The sequence below is a fragment of the Macaca mulatta genome, chromosome 12, assembly GCF_049350105.2.
Source record: "Macaca mulatta isolate MMU2019108-1 chromosome 12, T2T-MMU8v2.0, whole genome shotgun sequence".
Lineage (NCBI taxonomy): Eukaryota > Metazoa > Chordata > Mammalia > Primates > Cercopithecidae > Macaca > Macaca mulatta.
This window is the reverse complement of record NC_133417.1, coordinates 129,065,637-129,089,716: the sequence shown is the minus strand read 5'-3', so window position 1 is coordinate 129,089,716 and position 24,080 is coordinate 129,065,637. Positions and strand designations below refer to the sequence as shown.

The window sequence follows — 24,080 nt, the reverse complement described above, 5'->3', positions numbered from 1 at the left end:
ACTCCCTTTCTCAAAAAAACAGAAATATGCATTCAAAACTTTGTTTACATCTAGTCTGTCTATCTGGTAAATATAATTAAAAGAAAAAAGAAAAAACTGTGCTTACAGGTTGGGGGTTTAGAGACTCTCAACGCCCCAGGTAAAATCTCTAGACTTAAGAAAAGTCAAGGGGAGGAGAGAAATTGGAGAACCTACTCTCTACACCACAACTTCTTAGGAGAGACTTCTTAAAAGGAGGGCGTGCTGCCGGGAGCAGTGGCTCACGCCTGTCATCCCAGCAGTTTGGGAGGCCGAGGTGGGTGGATCACCCTGAATGCAGGAGGCGGAGGTTGCAGGGAGCCGAGATTGCCCCACTGCACTCTAGAGTGGGCGACAGAGCGAGACTCCGTCTCTAAATAAACAAACAAATAAATAAATAAAGTCCTGCTTAAAATGATCTTTGCCCTTAAACTTCAGAGTTTACTTTTTAAAAAGTGAAATAGGGGCAGAAGGGGATAAGAAATCGCTTCTAGTTCCTTCTCTGCCAACTGCTCCCTCCCTAGGAGGCTCGGGATAAGACAGCCTCCGGCACTTTTCTGCGAGTATATCGGAAGTATCTTTGTCAGGTCTGATGAACGTTTGTAGAAGGAATACAGGACACAATCGTGCGGCAGAATCGCGAAAGGTCCCCAGAGTTCTCCGCGCAGGGAGTTCCTAGCGGGCCACGAGCTCTCGCCTGCCCACCTGCTCCGAGCTGCGGGCTGTCGGGGTAGAGGCGCGCGCGCGAGCAGGTGCATTCTCCCCAGGTGCGGCCGCGCTGGGCGGGAGCAACTGCGGCCAAGGCGGGGGCGGGGAGGGGGTACAGAGGAGAGGCAGAAAGGAGGAAGGAGGAGGAGGAGAAGGGAGGAGGAAGGAGAAGGGAAGAAAGAAGATGAGGAGAAGGGAGAAGGGGGGGAGCGGGGAGGTGTGCGCAGGGAGGAGGCAGCGGGGAGGAGCGCGCGGGGAGGAGGCAGCCGCGCTGGGAGGAGTCTGAAAACTTTCAGCGCGAGGGCATTGTGGGAAGCAGCCATGGTCTAAGCGGGGCGCCTCACCTGTCAGCCGCACCGGCTCTTGCGCTCGCCTCTCGCCTTCTCTTCTCCAGCGCTCCTTGCTCGCAAGGCGGGGGCGGCGGCCGCCCAGCCACCATGGTGAGTGCGGGGGAACCGCCGGCCCGGGTAGGCGATGGGGGCGCTCGCGCTCCGGGGAGGCACCTGGAGCGTCCGGGCCGGACGCGCGGCCGGGTCGGGGTGCGGGCCGAGTCCTGCCCGGTCCCCCGAACCGTGCGCCCGGGTGGACCCGCCGCCCGGGACGGTGCGGGCGCGCCAGGATCGCTTGCCCGGGATTCCTGAGGCAACGCGGCGCGGCGGCTCCATTCATTCATTCGATCCCGGTTGGCCGAGTACTTAGTCTGTGCCGGGCTCGGAGCTGGGCGCGGGGATGTCGCGGGGGACTAGGCGGAGCCCCTGCTCTCCAGGAAGCTTACCTTCTAGGAGGGGTATGCGGAGGGAGGGAAGCATGTAATATACAAGTAAAATGAAGAGAACTTCTATAGTAAGAAGCGCTCTGAAGTCTCAAATACAACCGGGTGGAGTGGCAACTTTTGATTTGGCAAAGCCTCTTCAAGGACATGACGTTCTAGCTGCTGGAGGTCCTGGAGGGGCGCTACAGGTGGATTAGAGAGAGCAAAGCGGGGGGTCGGGGGAGAGAAGGCCTTGTTTGTGGCAGGAGAGGTGGGCATGTGCCAGGTGAAGCGGGTTCTTATAGGCCAAAATAAGGAGTTTGGTTTTGGTTCCAACTGAGTAGGGGAAACCTTGGGAACGTGTTAGCAAGAAAACTGACCTTACCCGTTGTGCACTTTTTTTTTTTTTTTTTTTTTTTGAGACGGACCTCGCTCTGTCACCCAGGCTGAAGTGCAGTGGTGTGATCTCGGCTAACTGCAACCTCTGCCTCCTGGGTTCAAGTGATTCTCCTGCCTCAGCCTCCCGAGTAACTGGGATTACAGGTGCGCACCACCACACCCAGCTAATTTTTGTATTTTTAGTAGAGACAGGGGTTTCACCATGTTGGCCAGGCTGGTCTCGAACTCCTGACCTCAGGTGATCCGCCTGCCTCGGCCTCCCAAAGTGCTGGGATTACAGGCGTGAGCCACTGCACCGGCCTTGTGTGCACTTTTAAGAGATCCCTTTGGCTGTGGTTGGAGAATGGACTGGGGTGTGTAAGGGCAGGGGATAGGGGGTCAGGATGGAAGCTGAGGCCGGCTGCAGCCCTGCTGGTGAGCGATCTGGTGAACTGCACTTGGGTGGAAGCGATAGCTCAGGCTCCTCTTGCTCTCTTGCCTGCTGTTTAGGGACAGCCTTTTGAGAGTGTGGTGGTCTGAAAGTCACTAGTCCCACTTCCCCAAGTGTGTGATCACTTCCCAAATCCACAGAAGGGAAGTGACTTGCACCCTGTGGGCCCACCGGAGGCAGGAGTGGGTGGGCCACGTGGGCTAAGAAAGTTGATTAACAAGGAGAGCTGAGCACCTGGCCAGCAAGACCACAGATGCTGGTTCCTGCTAAAGGTTTGGCTGCACACACTGGCGGCGTCATTTTTGTCTGTTGAGGGTTCCTTGTAAATACAGCGTGATGCAAAAACAATGCTGTAAATAATGGAGCAGCTTTCTTGGCTTGCTCAAGTTTCCCAAGGAACAAGGTGACAGATGCCCAGTCCACCAGGGTCATTTGCCTAACGGAGGCTGGAATAAGGCCCTGCCTTTCTGAGTCATCAAAGGCTGCTTTTGTGCTGAGGAATGGGCCAAGGTCTTGTCTCTGAGGAAAAGCTCCTCCTCTGGAAAATACCTATGGTGGAGTTTTATTTTTTCTTGCTGGTGTCATATGTATGATGAGTTGATCAGAAATGTGGGAAGTTTCTTCAGCTTTTCTACAAGATTTTGCCGAATGGGAAGCATTATTGTTATTATTGTTTTCTTCGAGATGGAGTCTTGGTCTGTCACCCAGGCTGGAGTGCAGTGGCGTGATCTTGGCTCCCTGCAACCTCCATCTCCCAAATTCAAGCATTTCTCCTGCCTCTGCCTCCTAAGTAGCTGGTATTACAGGCACCTGCCACCATGCCCGGCTAATTTTTGTATTTTTAGTAGAGACGGGGTTTTGCCATGTTGACCAGGCTGGTCTCAAACTCCTGACCTCGTGATCCACCTGCGTCGGCCTCCCAAAGTGCTGGCATTACAGGCGTGAGCCACCACACCTGGTGGGGAAACATTAATATTATTGGGCATTTGTGATAAGCCAAGCAGGATGTCCTGGTCTTTATATTCATGATCTCATTCAATCCTTGCAACAAACAAACAAGGTTAAGTCTGTTATGGTCGTTGCATTTTATCTGCTCTGAGCTATTCTAGCAGTATGGCTTTGGACAATTCCTTGACCTCTCTGTCTCAGTTTGCCCGTTTGAAAAATGGAGATAATATCTCCTAACTCATAAGGCAGAGGTTCTGAAAGTATGGCCTGGGTACCCCCAGGAGTCCCCAAGACTTTTACTGGAGGTCTGCAAGGTCAAAACTATTTTCATAACAATACTAAGATATTCATTTTCCCATTTCATTCTCATCCTCAGAAGACTACAGTGAAAGTTTCTTGCAGCTACATAAGCTGAGATAGTATAACAGATTGAACACAGATGCAGATAGGAAAGTCCAACTGTCTTTGATAAGCCCAGATATTAAGGAGATTTGCAAAATTGTAAAACAATGCCATGCTTTTCACTATTTTTTTTTTTGTTGTGGAAAATATTGTTATTGGTCATAAATATGTTATTTATGTTTAATGTGTAATAGGTTTACTCTCTTTTTTAATTTTTATTTATTTGTTTTTGAGACAGGGTCTTTGTGTCACTCAAGCTGAGTGCAGTGGTATGATCACGGCTCACAGCAGCCTCAACTTCCTGGGCTCCAGCAACCCTCCTACCTCAGCTTCCTGAGTAGCTGGGACTATAGGCACATGCCACCATGCCCAGCTAATTTTTTATTTTTGAGACAAGGCTTGTTCTGTCACACAGAGTAGGGTGTAGTGGCATGAACATGGCTCACTGCAGCCTCAACCCACTGGTCTCAAGGCATCCTCCTACCTCAGCCTTCCATGTAACTGGGACCACAGGTGTGTGCCATCACACCCAGGTAGTTTTTTGATTTTTATATAAATTAGATCTTACTTTGTTGCCCGGGCTGGTCTTGAACTCCTGAACTCATGCAATCTTCCCATCTTGTCCTCCCAAAGTGCTGAGATTATAGGCATGAACAATTGGGTCCAGTGGAATTTTTTACTTTTTACAGAGAATGGAGCCTACCTATGTTGCCCAAGCTGTATTGTTTTAAAATATATATAATATCTATTTTTTTCATTTTAATTTCAAATACAATAAATATCAGTGGATATAACCTACATAAACAAAAAGGTCTTTGGGATTGGCAGGCGGATCACCTGAGGTTGGGAGTTTGAGACCAGCCTGACCAACATGGAGAAACCCTGTCTCTACTAAAAATACAAAATTAGCTGGGTGTGGTGGCTCATGCCTGTAATCCCAGCTACTTGGGAGGCTGAGGCAGGAGAATCGCCTGAACCTGGGAGGTGGAGGTTGCAGTAAGCCAAGATTGCACCATCACACTCCAGCCTGGGCAACAAGAGCAAAACTCTCAAAAAAAAAAGAAAAGAAAAAAAAAGGAGTGTAAAGGCATCCAAAAAGTTTCATAATCACTGTCCCAAAGTTTAACAGGTACCATGAGTGAATGGGTGTGAAGGTGCTTCAAGCAGCTTTGCCGTTGTAAGTGCTCAGTAACCATCACCTCTTCTCTGTTATTACCTTCAAGTCATAAGAAAGAATTGGCAGCCCTTGCCCAGCAGCTCTGAGATCTTTGTTGAGGCTCACTGTGTAACTCACTGTCTTTCCTGGTGCTTCATTCCTGACTTTTGCTGACTCTTATGCTAGGAAACTGGTAGATGCTTACTGGCAGATCTAGGCACCTAGTACTTTACACACAGAAAATGGTTCTTGATTCCACGGTGCCAGTGACCCTGGTTTCTGGCACAGAGATTTCATATCTGGTGTATTTTGGGACTGTATTTGTATCTGGATCACACTGCAATTGTTTATTTCTCCATCTCACCTTTTAGAAATCTCTACCTTGGAAAACAGTGTTAGGGCTACCATGTTTCAGGAATCCCACGGGCTGAGCCCAGGGTGCTTAAAAAGGCTTATGAGGCGGAATGTGTGTTGAATGGTTGGCAATGTTAACAGATGAAGGAGGATTATGTTGTTTATGTATGTATTTATGTATTTATTTTGCCTTTAACAAAATAGGGGTGTATAGGGTACACTTGAAATGCTTTGGGGTACTTTTAACAAAACCACAAGTGCTGATGTATGTAGTCCATGTACTTCTGAAAAGTTGAGGTGATTCAAAACCATACTGTGAACAAAACAGTAGAGCCACCCATTGAAAGAAACTCAAATGGTGATCGCTTTGGGAACATGAATAACCATCTTTTTGTGCTGCAAATTCTGTTCTCATAATGTGTGTTATTTATGTAAAGTAGGATAGACTTATGCTAAAAAAAAAATCAAGGTTTTTTTTTTGGGTGCACGATTTAAAATCTGACTTGAGAGAACTTACCAAACAGAACTGGAAAGCCATTTTTTATTCAGAATATATTTAAGTTTGAAATAGTAGGAGTACACCCTTCTCCCCCCGCAAAAAAAAAAAAAAAAAAAAAAAATTCCCTGTTCATTGTAGTCTCATGGAGCTGTGGAGGGTGAGGGTGACTTTTGCTGACTCCCAACTATGAACCTGTAGGTCCTGCCACACCCCCTTCCCCTTCTATATCAATTTTATTGTCTGAGGCTTCAATGAATTGTAATAAGCATGTAATGATTTTGGCAGTTTAAGTTCCAGTTTGAGGGTGAAGTGATCTGTTACACTAATGAGTGCTTTCCTCCTTGGAAATTTGATCTAAGCTGCTGGCCAGTAGTTAGTGTAAGGTCGAGGGCTTTGGGATCCGGGGAGAAATGACCTTTGTGGTGTTCAGTTGTCCCAAGAGGGCTCACCTCCACTGGCCCTTCCCACAGGTCTCCTAAAAACATCAGTGAGACTTGTATTTACTCCTTACCAGGATTGTTACTTCTGAGTTTCTATCACTCGTTTTTTTTTTTTTTTTTTTTGTGGTGAGTATTGTCAACTGCTGATAACTTTTGTGTGGCATTTTGCCAACAACAGCTGTAAGGAAGCAGCACGCTGTGTATTTGCTGAACTGTGTTGCCAATATCTCTGTCCTTTTGGGTCCCGTGAATTATTTCATTTTAAGACATAATGATAAAACCCTTTCCAACACACACACACATGCGCGCACACACATACGTGCACACACACACACACACACGCACAAAACTCCTTAAATAATCCCCAGAACAAGTACCCTTTTTTTTTTTTTTGAGACAGAGTTTCACTCTGCTCACTCTGTTGCCCAGGCTGGAGTGCAGCGGTGCCATCTCTGCTCACTGCAAGCTCCGCCTCCCAGGTTCACACCATTCTTCTGCCTTAGCCTTCTGAGTAGCTGGGACTACAGGCTCCCGCCACCACACGCCCGTCTAATTTTTTTGTATTTTTAATAGAGACAGGGTTTCACCGTGTTAGCGAGGATGGTCTCGATCTCCTGACATGGTGATCCACCCGCCTCGGCCTCCCAAAGTACTGGAATTACAGGCATGAGCCACCGTGCCCGGCTGACAGAATAAGTTCTTGATGTCTTCATGAATTGTTCTTTTGATATTGTTTTGTTGTTACAATAGTGAGTGGTTCTCCCAGAGACCTGAAACTTCACTGTGGTTCTGTGGTTCATTTCTTCCCTGGGGCCTGCCTTTGTCTCTCTCAGTCTCCCTTTCTGGTATACCTTGTTTTCCCCGATACTTTCCCTGTTCAACCTTTAGTGTCCAGGAAAACTCCCTTTAAACCTATGATACGAAAGCTCCCCCATAACCTGTGATACGAAAGAATGTACACAAATGTCAGAGGCAAATGCCCCTAAATTCTCTCAGTGGCATATGAAGCTATCCAGCCAGCACCCTAACTAAGGAAATGTATTGGGCACGGTGGCTCACGCCTGTCATCTTAACATTTTGGGAGGCCAAGGTGTGTGGATTGCTTGACTCTGGAAGTTTGAGACCAGCCCAGGCAGCATGGCAAAACTCCATCCCTATGAAAAATACAAAAAGTATTAGCTGGGCGTGGTAGTGCACCCATGTAGTCCCAGGGAGCCGTGATTGTGCCACTGTACTCCAGCCTGGGTGACAGAGTGAGATCCCAGGGTTAGAGGCTCATGCCAGCACTTTGGGAGACCGAGGAGGGAGGATTGCTTGAGCCCAGGAGTTTGAGACCAGTGAGACTCTGTCTCTATTAAAGCGAAAAAAAAAATGTATTTCTTGTATCACTGCTAGTAATAAGGCAAGTTAAAAATTTTAACAGTGAAAAAGGGATACTGAAAATCATTCAAGTTAGAAATAGAATGCTATTGACCATCATGAGGAAACTGGCCTCTGCCAACACCCACTTCTAAAAACTTTCCTACAGGCATCACTGGGCTCTGAAAATCCTGCCTCTCAGTAGCTTCTGAAACTGCCTGGGGAAGAATATGATCCCTCATTAGTCTTTCAGTGTGATGGGGCATGAACCTAGTACATTCAGTTAAGAAAAAGTGCACAAGAGATTCTGTATTTAATGTCCTTGTTGGATCTTCCCTAACAGGATTTTCTGGGCTGGTAAGAAATGATTGGTGTGGGTCGACACTGAAATGCTGCGGGAGACTTCCTTCTACACTAGGTATATCAAAGATGACGAATGAAGGCATGGTTTGCAAACTGGGATGCCCATACCTTCTGTGTACTCATCCTTGTAGACAGGGGTCGTCAAGGGATAAACACGACTCATCCCTGGAGCATAGTTCAGAATGAGAATTTTTTTTTTTTTTTTTTTTTTGAGAGGGAGTCCCACTCTGTCACCCAGGCTGGAGTACAGTGGCGTAATCTCGGCTCACTGCAACCTCCGCCTCCCGGGTTCAAGCGATTCTCCTGCCTCAGTCTCCTGAGTAGCTGGGACTACAGGTGCATGCCTACACGCCCGGCTAATTTTTGTATTTTTGGTAGAGACAGGGCTTCATCATCTTGGCCATGCTGGTCTCGAACTCCTGACCTCAAGTGATCTGCCTGCCTTGGCCTCCCAAAGTGCTGTGATTATAGGTATGATCCACAGTGCCCAGTCAAGAAAATATTTTTCTATTAATATATTAATATATTTGGCTCCCAGATGCAAAATTCACACACACAAACCCTAAGACATATATTGTTTATGGCTTGCTGCTTAGGCTACCCTCCTCGTCTCATGAGGCCACCTGCCTTTCCTGCTGTTACAGTTATTTGGATAGAAAATTGGGAGAGAAAATTTACTAAAGCAGGGGACAGTGAACTTTCTCTGTAAAAGGCCAGATGGTAAATATTTTAGACTTTGTGGACCCTACAGTCTTTCAGTATTCCTCAACTCTTCTGTTGTAAAGGGTAAGTGCCACAGACAAGACACAAATGGATGGAGCTGTGTTTTTTTTGTTTTGTTTGTTTTTTTTTTTTTTTGAGATGGAGTCTCACTCTGTCACCCAGGCTGGAGTACAGTGGTGTGATCTCAGCTCACTGCAACCTCTGCCTCCTAGGTTCAAGTGATACTCCTGCCTCAGTCTCCCAAGTAGCTGGGATTACAGGTGCCCACCACCTCACCCGGCTAATTTTTAAATTTTTTTTTGAGACAGAGTTTTGCTTTTGTTGCCCAGGCTGGAGTGCAATGGCATGATCTCGGCTCATTACAACCTCCGCCTCCTGGGTTCAAGCGATCCTCCTGCCTCAGCTTCCCGAGTAGCTGGGATTACAGGAATGCACCACCACGCCAGGCTAATTTTGTATTTTTAGTAGAGACGAGGTTTCTCCATGTTGGTCAGGCTGGTCTTGAACTCCCGACCTCAGGTGATCCTCCCGCCTTGGCCTTCCAAGCTAATTTTTGTAGTTTTAGTAGAGACGGGGTTTTGCCATGTTGGCCAGGCTGGTCTTGAACTCCTGACCTCAGGTGATCCTCCCGCCTTGGCCTCCCAAAGTGTTGGGATTACAGACATGAGCCACTGTGCTTGGCTGGAGCTGTGTTTTAATAAAACTTTATTTACAACAACATGCGGAAGGCCAGATTTGGTCTGTAAGTCATGGCTTATTGACCTGTTTTCTAAGGCAGCTTCCACTAATTCATTCATGGGTATATTGGACAAATAATTTGGATGCCTGCCCCATGACAGGCAGGACTGGCTACGTAATTTGCGGTGCCCAGAGCAAAATGAAAATGCAGGGTCCTGGCTGGACGCGGTGGCTCATGCCTGTAATCCCAGCACTTTGGGAGGCCAAGGTGGGTGGATCACCAGGTCAGGAGTTCAAGATCAGCTTTGCCAAGATGGTGAAGCCCTGTCTCTACTAAAAATAAAAAAATGTAGCTGGGTGTAGTGGCAAACACCTGTAATCTCAGTTACAGGCTGAGGCAGGAGAATAGTTTGAACCTAGGAGGTAGAGGTTGCAGTGAGATGATCATGCCACTGCCCTCCAGCCTGGGTGACAAAGTGAGACTCTGTCTCAAAACAAAACAAAATTATGGACTGCAGATACTGGGGAGGTGGGGGAAGATAAGGGTTACAGTAATATCACTTTTTTAAAAAAAACATGATTCAGAAGTCTGTGTAGAACTTTTTTCTTTTGTTGTGTAAACAAGTACCTACCTTCAGTTTCATTACTAAGAAGTCATGTCTTCAATGCTAAGCCCACTACATAAGAGAGTCCTGCCTTTCAAAGGCCATTCTGTCTCTGATAATCTAGTCTACATCAACCATTTTTGCAAAAACTATGGGGAGAGGGCAAGACTTGAATATACAATAAGGCAGGTTTGTCTCAGACGGATGCTTGAAGTTTGTTAGTGGTCAACTTTGAAAGGGTATGATGGATATACCGTTGCTCGCCTCTTACAAAATTTTGCTTGTAACAGAAGTCATCTTTGTCAAGGTATAAAAGGCCCTGGGGATGGATTTTTAATGAGTGTTGAGTAGGAAGAAAATGAAAGTTCTTAATAACCATTAAGTGGTCATTACCATGCAGGGTGTTGAGTTTACCTTAGTAAGCATAGCCTCTTGAACAACGTTCAAAAAAAGCATCTCAAAATTAGCTGGGCGTGGTGGTGCTTGCCTGTATTCCCAGCTACTTGGGAGGCTGAGGTGGGAAGATTGCTCGAATCCAGAAGGCAGAGGTTGCAGTGAGCCGAGATTGTGCCCCTGCACTCCAGCCTGGGCAACAGAGTGAGACCCTGTCTTAAAACAAAACAAAAACAAAAAACTCTTTGAAATATGAATAGAGTCCTAAGTTATTAATTTTGTTTTGTTTTGTTTTGAGACGGAGTCTCTCTCTCTGTCACCCAGGCTGAAGTGCAGTGCTGCAATCTCTGCTCACTGCAACCGCTGCCTCCCAGGTTCAAGCGATTCTCATGCCTCAGCTTCTCAGTTAGCTGGAATTACGGGCGCACACCACTATCCTCGGCTACTTTTTGTCTTTTTAGTAGAGACGGGGTTTCACCATGTTGGCCAGGCTGGTCTCGAACTCCTGACCTCAAGTGATACACCCCCGCTTGGCCTCCCAAAGTGTTGGGATTACAGGCATAAGCCACCATGCCTGGCCCCAAGTTATTAATGTCTTATTCAACTTCAGAGTTGTACTGAAAATTTCCTGGAATTTCTGCCCCCTATTTCCAGTCTCTTTTTTCTCCTTGGATGACTTGAAACACAACACAGGACTAGTCTGCTTCTCAAAAGACTCCAGGAGAAATTCAATCAGCATATTTACTATAGGAAAAAATTAAACAACTGACAGGTGTTGTGGATATATTCAAAGTTGATTACTCTGTCAGGGAAAAATGATGAATGGAAAAATAATACTGTTTCAGGGTATTTCCCACCTGTTCATCTGTGTGTTCTTTTTTTTTTTTACGAGATGGAGTCTCACTCTGACATCCAAGCTGGAGTGCAGTGGCACAATCTCGGCTCACTGCAACCTCTGGTCCTGGGTTCAAATTATTCTTTCACCTCAGCCTCCCTAGTAGCTGGGATTACAGGTGCCCGCCACCACGCCTGGCTAATTTTTGTATTTTGAGTAGAAATGGGGTTTCACCATGTTGGCCAGGCTGGTCTCAAACTCCTGACCTCAGGTGATCCACCTGCCTTGGCCTCCCAAAGTGCTGGGATGACAGGCCTGAGCCACCGTGGCCAGCAATCTTTGTGTTCTTAACTGCAGTGGTTATTACTAATAGGAAAAAACCCCACAAGTATAAGATCTATTTCTTGATTACAAGATACTTGTCGTGTTGTTGGGCAAAATTTTTTACATGCATAGCAAATCTAGAGTGGAAAATTAAGCTCTGAAGTATGTCGTTAAATTATATAATTACTGCAGGAATTCAGTGGGGAGGAGATGGGAGACAGGCCTGGGGCTGAGCCTGGAAGGGTGGGATGACCCCGCCTTCAGTTTTCAGAAAACAGTGTGTGTATGAGTGTCTGGATATATGTGTGAGAGGGAAGGGATCAGTGAGCAGAATAAAGAAAGGGAATAATTATTAAGGAAATAGAAATGCTGGAGGAGAACTGGGTGAAGGTCGCCCATGAGCAACTGTTTTCTTTCTTTTTTTTTTTTAATTATTATTATTATACTTTAAGTTCTAGGGTACATGTGCATAACGTGCAGGTTTGTTACATATGTATACTTGTGCTATGTTGGCGTGCTGCACCCATCAACTCGTCAGCACCCATCAACTCGTCATTTACATCAGGTATAACTCCCAATGCAATCCCTCCCCCCTCCCCCTCCCTTGACACTCCCATCTCCACCCTTTCTCCCCAACTCTTCCCCTCCAGTTAACCCCACTAATGACTTATTTATCCAGTATTATTGGAGTGACATTTCCCACGTGTAAATTTTTCACATAACTAAAAAACAAACCTAAAAAATATTTAGAGTTAAAAAATTATTAATAACTTCCTTTTAGGCCAGTTGCGGTGGCTTATGCCTGCAATCGCAGCACTTTGGGAGGCCGAGACAGGTGGATGATTTGAGGTCGAGTCGAGACCAGCCTGGCCAAATGGTGAAACCCTGTCTCTACTGAAAATATAGAAATTAGCCGCGCATGTGGCAAGCACCTGTAATCCCAGCCACTCGGGAGGCTGAGGCAGGAGAATCACTTGGACCTGGGAGGAGGAGGTTACAGTGAGCCGAGATCACGCCACTGCACTTCAGCCTGGGTGACAGAGCAAGATTCTAAACAACAACAACAACAACAACAACAACAAAAACAACCCACCTGCCATTTGAATTTGGGGAAATGAATCAAAAGTAGCTTGTGGCTTATCCAAAGTCAGGAGGTGCCTCAGCCACTCAACTGCATGGCTTAGGGGATGACCTTACCTTACCTTCCGCACAAGGTGTGATGCTGTTGAAACTGCAGGTCTATTTAGGAGTCTCTATGTATATCTTTTGTCTCTGAGTGGATTATCTCATGTATCTTTTTTGGATATTTTTGTGTATCTTTAAAAAACCATCTATAGCTGGGCCCGGTGGCTCACATCTGTAATCCCTGCACTTTGGGAGTTTGAGGCAGGCTGATTGCATGAGCCCAAAAGTTTGAGACCAGCCTGGGCAATATGGCAAAACCCCATCTTTACTGAAATCATACAAAAGTTAGCTGGGTGTCTGGGTGTGGTGGTGCATGCCTGTAGTCCCAACTACTCAGGAGGCTGAGGTGGGAAGATCAATTGAGCCCTGGAAATTGAGGCTGCAGTGAGCCATGATCACACCACTGCACTCTAGTGCAAGACCCCATTTCAAAAAACAAGCACACAAAAACAACGATAAACCATCTACCATCTCCCTCTACGCGCCTATGTGTCTGCTCCCAGGCTCTCTTCCTCTGCCACTTTAATGTGTACTTTGAGAAGGGAAGCTTATTTTTTAAATCTGTTTTTAAAAATGGACAAAAATTGAATACATTTACACTGTACAACAGGCTGTTTTGATATGCATACACATTGCAAAACGGTTAAATCAAGCTAATTAGCATATGTATGACTTCACCTATTTATAATTGTGTGTGTGATGAGAACACAGAAAATATACTCTTAGTCATTTTCAAGTATACAATACATTGTTATTAACTATAGTCACCGTGTTGTACTATAGACCTCTTGAATTTACTCCTGTTGTCTAACTGAAAGTTTGTATCCTTCAACCAATATCTCCCCAATTTCCTCTGTACCCCCAGCCCCTGGTAACCACCGTTCTACTCTCTGCTTCTATGACTTCATCTTTCATTGATTTCACATTTAAGTGTGATCGTATGGTACTTTTTCTGTGCTTGGCTTATCTCACTTAACATAATGTCCTCCAGGATCATCCATGTTCTCACAAATGACAGGGTTTTCTTCTTTCTAAAGGCCAAATACTATTCCATTGTGAATATATACCACAATTTCTTTATCCATCCATTGATGGACATTTAGGTTGATTCTACATCTTGGGCCATTGTGAAGAGTGAGGCAATGAACCTGGGATTGCAGATATCTCTTCCAAATGCTGATTTCGTATCCCTTGGGTATATACTCAGTAGTGCGATTGCTAGATCATATGTGAGTTCTATTTTTAATTTTTTGGGGGGCCTTGATACTGTTTTCTATAATAGCTGTACTAATTTACATTCCCACCAACAGTGTACCAAGGTCTCTTCTCTCCAACCTTGCTAACACTTATTATCTTTCATCTTTTGATAGTAGCTTTTCTAACAGGTGTGAGGTGGCTTTTCACTGTGGCTCTTAATTTGCATTTCCAGATGATTAGTGATGCTGAGCATTTTTTTTCCCATATACTGGTTGGCCATCTGTATATCTTTTTTTCAAGAACTGTCTATGTAGGTTCTTTGCCCTTTTTTTTTTTTTCCAGTTGGGTTTTTTTTTTTTTTTTTTTTTTTTGCTATGGAGTTGTTTGAGTTCCTTATGTATTTTGGACATTAACCCCTTACTGGATTTATGGATTGCAAATATTTTCTCCCATTCCATAGGTTGTGTCTTCACTCTGTTGGTTGTTTTCTCTGCTGTGCAGAAGCTTTTTAGTTTGATGTAATAGAGGAGTTTATTTTATTTTATTTTACTTTTATATTTATGTATGTATGTGTGTATGTATATATGTATGTATTCATTTATTTTTGAGACGGAGTTTCGCTCTTATTGCCCAGGCTAGACTGCAATGGCACGATCTCGGCTCACTGCAACCTCTGCCTCCCAGGTTCAAGTGATTCTCCTGCCTCAGCCTCCCGAGTAGCTGGGATTACAGGCATGCACCACCATGCCTGGCTAATTTTCTATTTTTAGTGAAGACAGGTTTCTCCATGTTGGTCAGGTTGGCCTCTAACTCCTGACCTCAGGTGATCTACCTGCCTCGGCCTCCCAAAGTGCTGGGATTATAGACATTAGCCACTGCGCCCGGTCTATTTTTATTTTTTTAAAGACAGGATCTTGTTATGTCAGTCAGACTGAAGTGCAGTGGAGTGATCATGGCTCACCACACCCTGGGCTCAGCGATCCTCTTGCCTCAGTCTCCCGAGTAGCTGGGACTACGGGTCGTGATACCATGCCAAGCTCATTTTTTCTATTTTTTGTGGCGACAAGGTCTCACTATATTGCCCAGGCTGGTTTCGAACGCCTAGACTCAAGCAGTCCTCCAATCTCGGCCTCCTAAAGTGCTGGGATTACAGGCATGAGCCACTGTGCCTGGCCAGGAGTTGATTTTGATAGCAGCTTAAGACAAACACCATTAGAAAGGCAGAATTGCATATTGCTTGGAAGGATTGCTGGACTGGACGATGAGGGGCTTCGTTTCTGTACTCAGCTGTGCCGATAACTGCGACCTCCCTGCAATGTCTAGCTTCTCTGGGGCCTGTCCTCGGTTGTCAAATGAGAACTGGGGCCTGAGATACAATCTTAAAAACCCTTTCTGGCTCTCAGTCTGTTTTCAGCTACAAGAAAATATTAATATGCCTCTATGAACATAATGTACATTATTTTCCGAGTATGTCAGAATCCAAAGCAAGGCTGGCCTAACGCTCAGTTGTTAAGCATATGTCCTTGTGTCGCTGTTGCCCAGGAGCCAGGCTCATCCAAGTGTGGCTGGAAGATGGGGGTTTTCATGTCCACAGCTGGCTGGAGGGGCCAACAGCCAAGCACACAGGAGGCACGTGGCTGCATTGCTCACGAATCTTGCCTTGCTCGTGAATCTCTGTGTGTGTAGCTGCTATGGTAAGCGCAGTTTTGCCTTCCATCAGATCAAGTGAGAAGCAGCACAGCACTACTATTTTGCTTTAGGCATGTATTTATTGAATACCTACCAGAATTGGGACATTATTAAGACATAAAAAGTTAACAAAACTGGCTCGCTCTAGTGGCTCACGCCTGTAATCCCAGCGCTTTGGGAGGCCGAGGCAGGTGGATCATGAAGTCAGGAGTTCAAGACCAGCCTGGTCAACATAGTGAAACCCTGTCTCTACTAAAAATATAAAACATTAGCTGGGTGTGGTGGCGGGCGCCTGTAATCCCAGCTATTCGGAAGGCTAAGGCAAGAAAATCGCTTGAATCCGGGAGGTGGAGGTTGTAGTGAGCTGAGATGGTGCCACTGCACACTCCAGCCTGGGTGGCAGTGAGAGATTCTGCCTCAAATAAATAAATAAATAGATAGATAAATCAATAAATAAACAACGTTAACAAAACTGATTATGCTTCTGCTCCAGGGAGGGAAGGCATGCATACCTAGAGCAGCTTGGATGTCGTTCTAAATAGAGGGTTTCTCTCAAGAGCATGGAAGGTGAAGGTATGGTCGGGAGGCTCATGGTGCGTGGGGAACTATGTGCTTTGAGAGGGCCCTGAAAGTATGTTAGAGACTTGGGTTAGTGAGAAGCGTATTTCAGGCACGATGGGGAAGGAGGAGCTGGGGCAGTGAGACTGGTTCCAGCAAGGTGTGTTTCGGGTTTGCAAAGCAGATTGGTTTGGCTGCGCATGGGAATGAGTTTGGGAAACACACACATACCCCCAAAACGTCAGTTGTCTAGTCCTGGAGAAAAAGTGGAATCATTTGGTGGAGGATGTTGATTTGCAAAGGAAATTTTCTCCTTGTCATTTGTCTGGAGGGCAGTCCAGGAAGGTATGGCTTTTTTTTTTTTTTTTTCCCCTAGTTTGGAATCACTGAATCATCATTTCCTGGGGATATAGAATACAAGTAAAGTAATCGGTGCTGTTGGGACAAACACTTAGACTGAAATTCTTGCCTTTCTGTGACTTTTTTTGGATGATAGGGATAGGATGTACCCCTATAGATGTTACTGATTTAAAGTATTAAAGTGAAGTTTAAAGTTTTATGTTCATTTTCTGATATATAAGATGAGTTAAACAAGCACACCCCGTACCTCAGAAAAACTTGAACTCATCTTTGCCTTGGACATTTTGAAAAAAATATATTCAGGCAATAAATATTTATTGAACAGCTATATGTCAGTCGATGCATATTAAGTTCCAAACCATTAAGTATATTTAAGAATAAAACATTTAAAAATGTAATGGACCTAAATGCGAAAACTTCAACTCTGGTCCCTTGTGTGAATCACTGGGAAAAAGACCTTTTTCTTACATCGGTTGCAAACTAAATGTCTTTCAGTCTGAGAAAAAAACCTTTTAAAAGTGAGCTTCCTTGAAATAATAGACTTGTCTGATTTATTAGCAAAATTGACATCAAAGTGCCTTTAAATCATGATAGAAACAAATTCTGGAGCTATTAGTTTAGGAAACATTATGCCAATAAAATTTGCATTGTTGCAATCTCTTTTACACATAAATCAGTTTCAGGGTCAAAACACTGATATTTTAAAGGCCACACTAAATCTTTCTAGCAAGTGTTACATTAAGATTTTTTTTAACATAACTATCTTTTAAATCCCATTTTTCCTGAACTCATTTTTTATAACCAGTGAATATAATAGTATTTTATCAGTAAAAGTTCAAAAAGCAGAAAATTTAAGGTAACTAACTTAGCAATAATCACTGTGTTTAAAGCAAATGTTTGTAACATGAGTGCTTCTATAATATACTACTAATTTAGAATTATATTCTGTACTAGAGTCTTGACTATGGAAACTAAGAATTTAGGACCTTGAGCAAAAATGGCCAAAAATGATGCAAAATTCTTTTTTTGGTTAACTGTGAAATTAGATAATCACAAAGATAGTAGGACTTTAATTTTTTTTTTTTTACACAAAGCATCTTGAAGCAGTATTTTTTTTAACACCCTTGAAAGATATATAATTAAATGTCAGTTTTATTGCCAACTGCCAGTTATTTATGGATGCCAATGACTTTATAGTTTATTTCTGTAGCTACACATTGCTAAAATCGGGTTAGATTTCTGCATTTTAAAAGAACGAATTAAAATATTTGGCAAGTGGAAGAAGTGAGCAAACAGTGTGCTTTTTCTCTGATGAGTGATGTAAAGAAAAATTATTTCCAGCAAAAGAGACCTGAAAATATCTGTTGCATTCTCCCTCCAAAAAGCTTTATGCAATTCAGCTACTTGGCAGGTAGATTAAAAATAAACAAAAAGCCAGTGTTTAAAATTGAAGATGTTAAATCTCTCTGCATGTAACTGATCGCTATGACACCAAAACAGTCCAGGGCTGGGTGTGGTTCTGGCTTTCACTGTACTACTTACTACTTTCATGTAGGGAGATGGAAGCCACCAAGTAGAGGAGAAATGCCATATTCATTTCACTACTCACCCTCAGTCACATCACATGATGAGTGTAGCAAAAGGCCCTGAAAAAGTACGTAGTGGGATTTGAGCATGAAGCCTGGTTCACTATCAGGTAATTAGCCCTGCAGTTACTTTAATGGCAATTAAAATAGTATTAAATTATTTCCCCATGCCTGAAGCTTAAATCTATAATCATTAAGTGATGTCATCTTTAAAGCAGCCAGTGGTCCTTAAGGATTTCTGGTATAAGAACAACTTTGAAAATTTGGCCTGCTGCAGTGGCTCATGCCTGTAATCCCAGCACTTTGGGAGGCCAAGGCGGGCAGATCACTTGAGGTCAGGAGTTTGAGACCAGACTGGCCAACACGGTGAGACCCCATCTCTACTAAAAACACAAAAATTATCTGGGTGGGGTGGTGCATGCCTGTAATCCCAGCTAGTCAGGAGGCTGAGGCAGGAGAATAACTTGAACCCCAGGAGGTGGGGGTAGCAGTGAGTTGAGATTGCACCACTGCACTCCTGCCTGGGTGACAGAGCAAGATACCATCTCAAAAAAAAAAAAAAAAAAAAAAAAAAAGAAAAAGAAAATTTGCTAACGTTTCTGGGTCTTTTCCCAAGAGCACTGCTTATAATTCCAAAATTTTTCATATGCTTCTAGGATGCCTACAGACACTCCTTTTCCTTCCAGATTATCTTGGAACCTAGGACTTTGTTTTTTGTTTTTTGTTTTTTGTTTTGAGATGGAGTCTCATTCTCGCTCTGTTGCCCAGGCTGGAGTGCAGTGGCTCGATCTCGGCTCACTGCAACCTCTGCCTCCTGGATTAAAGCGATTCTCCTGCCTCAGCCTCCCAAGCAGCTGGGACTACAGGTGCACACCATGATGCCCAGCTTATTTTTGTATTTTTTGGTAGAGACTGGATTTTGCTATGTTGCCCAGTCTGGTCTCAAACTCATAAGCTCAAGGGATCCACCTACTTTGGCTTCCAAAAGTGCTGGGATTACAGGAGTGAATGAATTGCGCCTAGCTGGACATTTTTTATAGAGGTATAGAATCCAAGATGCATTTGATACCTACCCTGCCACTTATATTTTGACAATTCTGGGAAAGTCTTTCAACTGTCAACAACTTAATCTTTTTTGTCTTCAATATGACGCATTGCCTAGATTTGGGGATTAAACAATATAATGTACATAAAAGTGCCCAGCATCATGCCTGCCATGCAGTGGGTCATTTGTACTGATGAATGTAATTGTCATGTAGAATACCATGTTCTTGTTATTTGGTCAGCATATTTGTCTCTTTTTGGAAAAAGGTCTCCTGGGAAGTTAGATGATGATCAGAAAATTTCTTGGGAGAGCTTAGAATCAGAGTAGTAAGAGTTAGTGGGCCAAATAGTCTCTGATGTTCTTCAACTCATAGCTGTTGTATCTATCTCCACTCCAGTTCAATAAATCAACAGTGGATACACAGAGAAGCCAGACACGGCATCTTTTCCCAGAGATACGGTCCCAAACTCTTCCAAATTTTTTTTTTTTTTTTTTTTTTTTTTGAGACAGAGTCTTGCTCTGTCACCTAGGTTGGAGTGAAATGGCGCAATCTCTGCTCACTGCAACCTCCACCTCCCGGGTTCAAGCAATTCTCCTGCCTCAGCCTCCCGCGTAGTTGGGATTACAGGCATGCACCACCATGCCTGGCTAATTTTGTAATTTTAGTAGAGACGGGATTTCTCTATGTTGGTCAGGCTTGTCTCGAACTCCCGACCTCAGGTGATCCGCCTGCCTCAGCCTCCCAAAGTGCTGGGATTACAGGCGTGAACCACCATGCCTGACCCCCAAATTGTTTTCTTTTTCCGGGACTCTAAGCAGACCATTGCTGTTAACACATCTTTCTTCAGGCAGACCCTGGAGCCAGGTTGACTTTTGGTTGTCATCCAGCCATGTCTTACTAACATTATGCTGTGGTCATGTTGAGTGGACCACCTCTCATACAGAGGGCTAATTTTATTGCCTACAGGCTATTTTATTTTATTTTATTTTACTGAGATGGAGTTGTCTCACTCTGTTGTTGAGGCTGGAGTTGCAGTGACAGAGCTCAGCTCACTGCAACCTCCGTCTCCCAGGTTCAAGCGATTCTCCTGCCTCAGCCTCTCGCATAGCTGGGATTACAGGCGTGCGCCACCACGCCCAGCTAATGTTTGTATTTTTAGTAAAGACAGGGTTTCAACGTGGTAGCTAGGCTGGTGTTGAACTCCTGACCTCAAATGATCCACCCGCCTTGGCCTCCCAAAGTGCTGGGACTACAGGCGTGAGCCACTGCACCTAGACTGGGCTATTTTATTTTAATTGCCAAGTTATGGGGGATTGTCTGTCATCTTTTATGAGCAGTCTGTAATATGTTGACTCTGGTGTCATGGATCTATTTAACATAGACTCAAAAGCCTCATATTGGTAAACAGCAGTCCCACTGACACTGCACATATGTGAAAACGGCATTGATTGCAGGGAGGGTTGAGGCGTGGATGCCGGGAAGACCTCAGGCTTCGGTGTCAGACTGATCTCGTTAGAATCTCTCTCTCTGCCACTTACTAGCCTTTGAGCTCAGTCATTGACATAGGTATTATGGGACCCTATCCATGGTCTCCTGTGAATACTTTCTGTTCCTTGCTGTTGGTTCTCGTGATTGTTATGGTTTGTGGCTACTCACATTTCATGCTTCTCTTAGCAAAGCTACGTGTTCATGGCTTGGAAACCTGGCTTTGCTTAAAAAGACCATTTGATCTCTTCATTTGTTTTTGACAAGTGGCCAGTTGAAGTAGTTTTTTCAGAAGCATGGAGAAGGAAGGAAGGAATAATTGCCCACTATCTGTCAGAGAGGTTTATCATCAAATAAATTACATTGCATTCCTCATTTAAACAATCAACCCAACTGGTGATAAAGTAGTACAGTAAGTCTTCACTTAACGCTGTTGATAGGTTCTTAGAAACTGTGTCTTTAAGCAAAATGATATGCTGTATGCCATAGGAACTTGGAAAAAAGTAACTTGATTCTCTTTTTTAAAGAGGTCTTCCTTTATTGCCCAGGCTGGAGTGCAGTGGCATGATCACGGCTCACTGCAGCCTCAGCCTCCCAGGCTCAAGTGATCCTCCCACTTCAGCCTCCTGAGTAGCTGGGACCACAAGCATATGCCACCATACCCAGCTAATTTTTGTAATTTTTGTACAGATGCGGTTTCACTGTGTTGCCCAGGCTGGTCTCGAACTCCTGGGCTCCAGCTGACTTCCTGCCTTGGTCTCCCATAGTGCTAGTATCAGAGGCCTGTGCCACTGCCTGTCCCTGACTCTTGTTTCTGTCAGTTAGCCTGTGGTAAAACTAGTTTTGTTACATAGTATGTTGTTTTGCTTAAAGTTTCAGTTTTCAAGAACCTATTGCTGAAGTTAAGTGAGAACTTAAAAACTGTATTATATTCTGTGGAATACAGAGTACTGTATGCATAAGAACAGTTTATATGCTCGGATTATTTGCTGTAGAATTAAAACGCTTTTGTATTTATTAGGAAACTAGGACCGATTACCTTAGTTTTTCAGGGTTCACAAGTTTGGTTGGCTTTACAAGTCTATGCATGCATTCATTTTACATTGGTTAGTACCACAGTCCTCAGGAATTTGAAGGTGGCTTGTAAACTTGGGAGGGAAAGTGATTTTTGTTTTGAGACTTGGGTCAGACCCTAAAGAATCATTACTTAGGGCTGACTGGAATTAATTAACCGGATCTTTCTGCTTTCCTTGGATTGCATCCAAAATCAACCCTGGTTGGTTTCTGCCAGCATTAGCTCCTTCATACTCTGCATCTCAAAGATGTGTTATAGACTGTAGCCCATGACTAAAATTTACCAAGCAAGGAGAACTGATGACTATGTTCTTAGTTTGATACCAAAAAGTACTCAAAGATTTTCCAACATGGTTTATGGCACATTGACATTTATTTTCAGAATCAGTGATATTGTTTTGCTAACTGTGTCACCCCATTGGTAAAATGAATTGAAAGTCTAAGTGAAATACTAAATCACATTTATTTAAAATAAAGATTGGGGCCAGGTGCACTGGCTCATGCCTATAATCCCAACACTGAGAGGCCAAGGCAGGAAAATCGCTTGAGCCCTGGAGTTCAAGACTAGCCTGGCAACATAGTGGGACACCCCTCTCTACAGATAAAAGAATTAGCCCGGAGTGGTAGTGTGTACCTGTGGTCACAGCTACTTGGGAGGCTAAGGCAGGAGGATCTCCTGAGCCCAGGAGGTTCAGGCTGCAGTGAGCTGTGATTGTGCCACTGTACAGCAGCCTGGGTGACAGAGTAAGACCCTGTATCAAATTTTAAAAAAAAGTAAATAAAAACTGAGTCTTAGTTCTTATTGTTAGCCTGAAATCTCCTGTGTAGTTTGAGAACACCTGTCATATTTTTTAGTTTAATGTACAAACCTCATTTTGATTGAAGTGTAACTAAGAGTTCTATATTTGAAATGAGAATGTTTTGCAAATAGTGGAGGGTCATGTGACCAGTGAGAATTTCGTTTGTGAAGTTTGTTAGGGTCTTTGGAAAACTAACCCCATGTTCAAGTCCCTGATTACTTTGTCCTGGAGGGCGAGGAATGGTCTAAATGTACATTCAAGTACATTTGATTTCAGAATTAGGTGATGCCTGAGGAGCAGAAAGGCCAACCCCTTGCCATTTTTGCCGCTTTATTAAACTTCTTATAGTGGACATGGTCTCTGCTGAGGCTGCCGGCTATGAACTAGATGGGGCAGAACAGAACGTGAAAGGCAGAGAACAGCCATGTCCCACTGTTAACACAGAAAACAAAGAACAGAGTGCGAGATATCCAGTGATGCCAGCCGTATCCACTGAGGCTCTCCCCACTGTTTTTTTCTCTTGCTTGCTTCACGAAGTCTTTTTCCCAGAGTCACAGAACGTCAGGACCTCTCAGGGTTGGAAAGCTCCTGCCACTTCCATTTTCTGAAGCCACTGGTATGTGAAAAAATGAGGGTAGTGTGGAAACAAGGTTATAAATATTGGGGCACGGCCGGGCGCGGTGGCTCAAGCCTGTAATCCCAGCACTTTGGGAGGCCGAGACGGGCGGATCACGAGGTCAGGAGATCGAGAGACGATCCCGGCTAACACGGTGAAACCCCGTCTCTACTAAAAAATACAAAAAAATAGCCGGGCGAGGTGGCGGGTGCCTGTAGTCCCAGCTACTCGGGAGGTTGAGGCAGGAGAATGGCGTAAACCCGGGAGGCGGAGCTTGCAGTGAGCTGAGATCCGGCCACTGCACTCCAGCCTGGGCGACAGAGCAAGACTCCGTCTCAAAAAAAAAAAAAAAAAAAAAAAAAAAAAAAAAAAAAAAAATATTGGGGCACATCTGATGCTAGCTGGTGGCACATTTTAAAGGCTTGCGCTTAACGAGGTAATGAATGTGTCATTTATAAAATACATTTCCTTCTGCCTTCTGCAGAATGTTTTAAGGATTTATAAAGATGCATGGGCCCACTCTCTGTGCATGCCAGGAGCTTGGGCTGGGAGGAGGACATGTGCTTATTGATGTATAAAGGATGTCTGTCTTTTGGCCTCATTGGGGTTTCTCTGGGACAGCCTAAATAAGGCCATGATTCCAAGTGTGGGACCCTTTGTGGATGTGAGGGCTGCCCCTCCCTTCTTACCCCTTTCACTCAAGGAACTACCTTCTATTCTGAGGATGATTTGTTTGTCTTTGCTATCCCATACATTGGTGTTCACCTTTTAGAAAATGTCTTATGAAGGGATAGAGGGGCTGTGTCAGAGTGTATTTAGCTTAGCTGTGTTCTCCAAACTGGGCTATAGTTGGTAAAAATATTCAGAGTTGGGGATCTGCTGCCAGCCTGCCTGGTTTCTAAGCGCAGTTGTACCGCTTATAGCTGTGTGACCTTGGACAAATTACTTAATCTCTCTAATCCTCAGTTACCACATTTTAAAAGATGGAAAATAATTGTTATCCTCATGTATTTGTTGTGGGGATTAAGTGAGGTAAAATACTTATCACAAGATGTGACATGTAGTAAATGATATTCCAAATAATGTACAACAGTAGTAA

The 24,080-nt window shown here is 44.3% G+C and overlaps 1 protein-coding gene across 2 annotated transcripts in view; it reads left to right on the top strand.

The window, feature by feature from the left end:
* Positions 1-916: 916 nt before the first annotated feature.
* The window catches only part of AP1S3 (adaptor related protein complex 1 subunit sigma 3), a 75,473-nt gene continuing 52,309 nt past the window's right edge, over positions 917-24,080 (top strand). For both annotated transcript variants that reach the window (XM_001098858.5, XM_028831152.2), the window contains exon 1: positions 917-1,166. In XM_001098858.5, the coding sequence (XP_001098858.2) occupies positions 1,164-1,166 (3 nt within the window). In that variant the 5' untranslated portion in view covers positions 917-1,163. The remainder of the gene's footprint in view (positions 1,167-24,080) is intronic.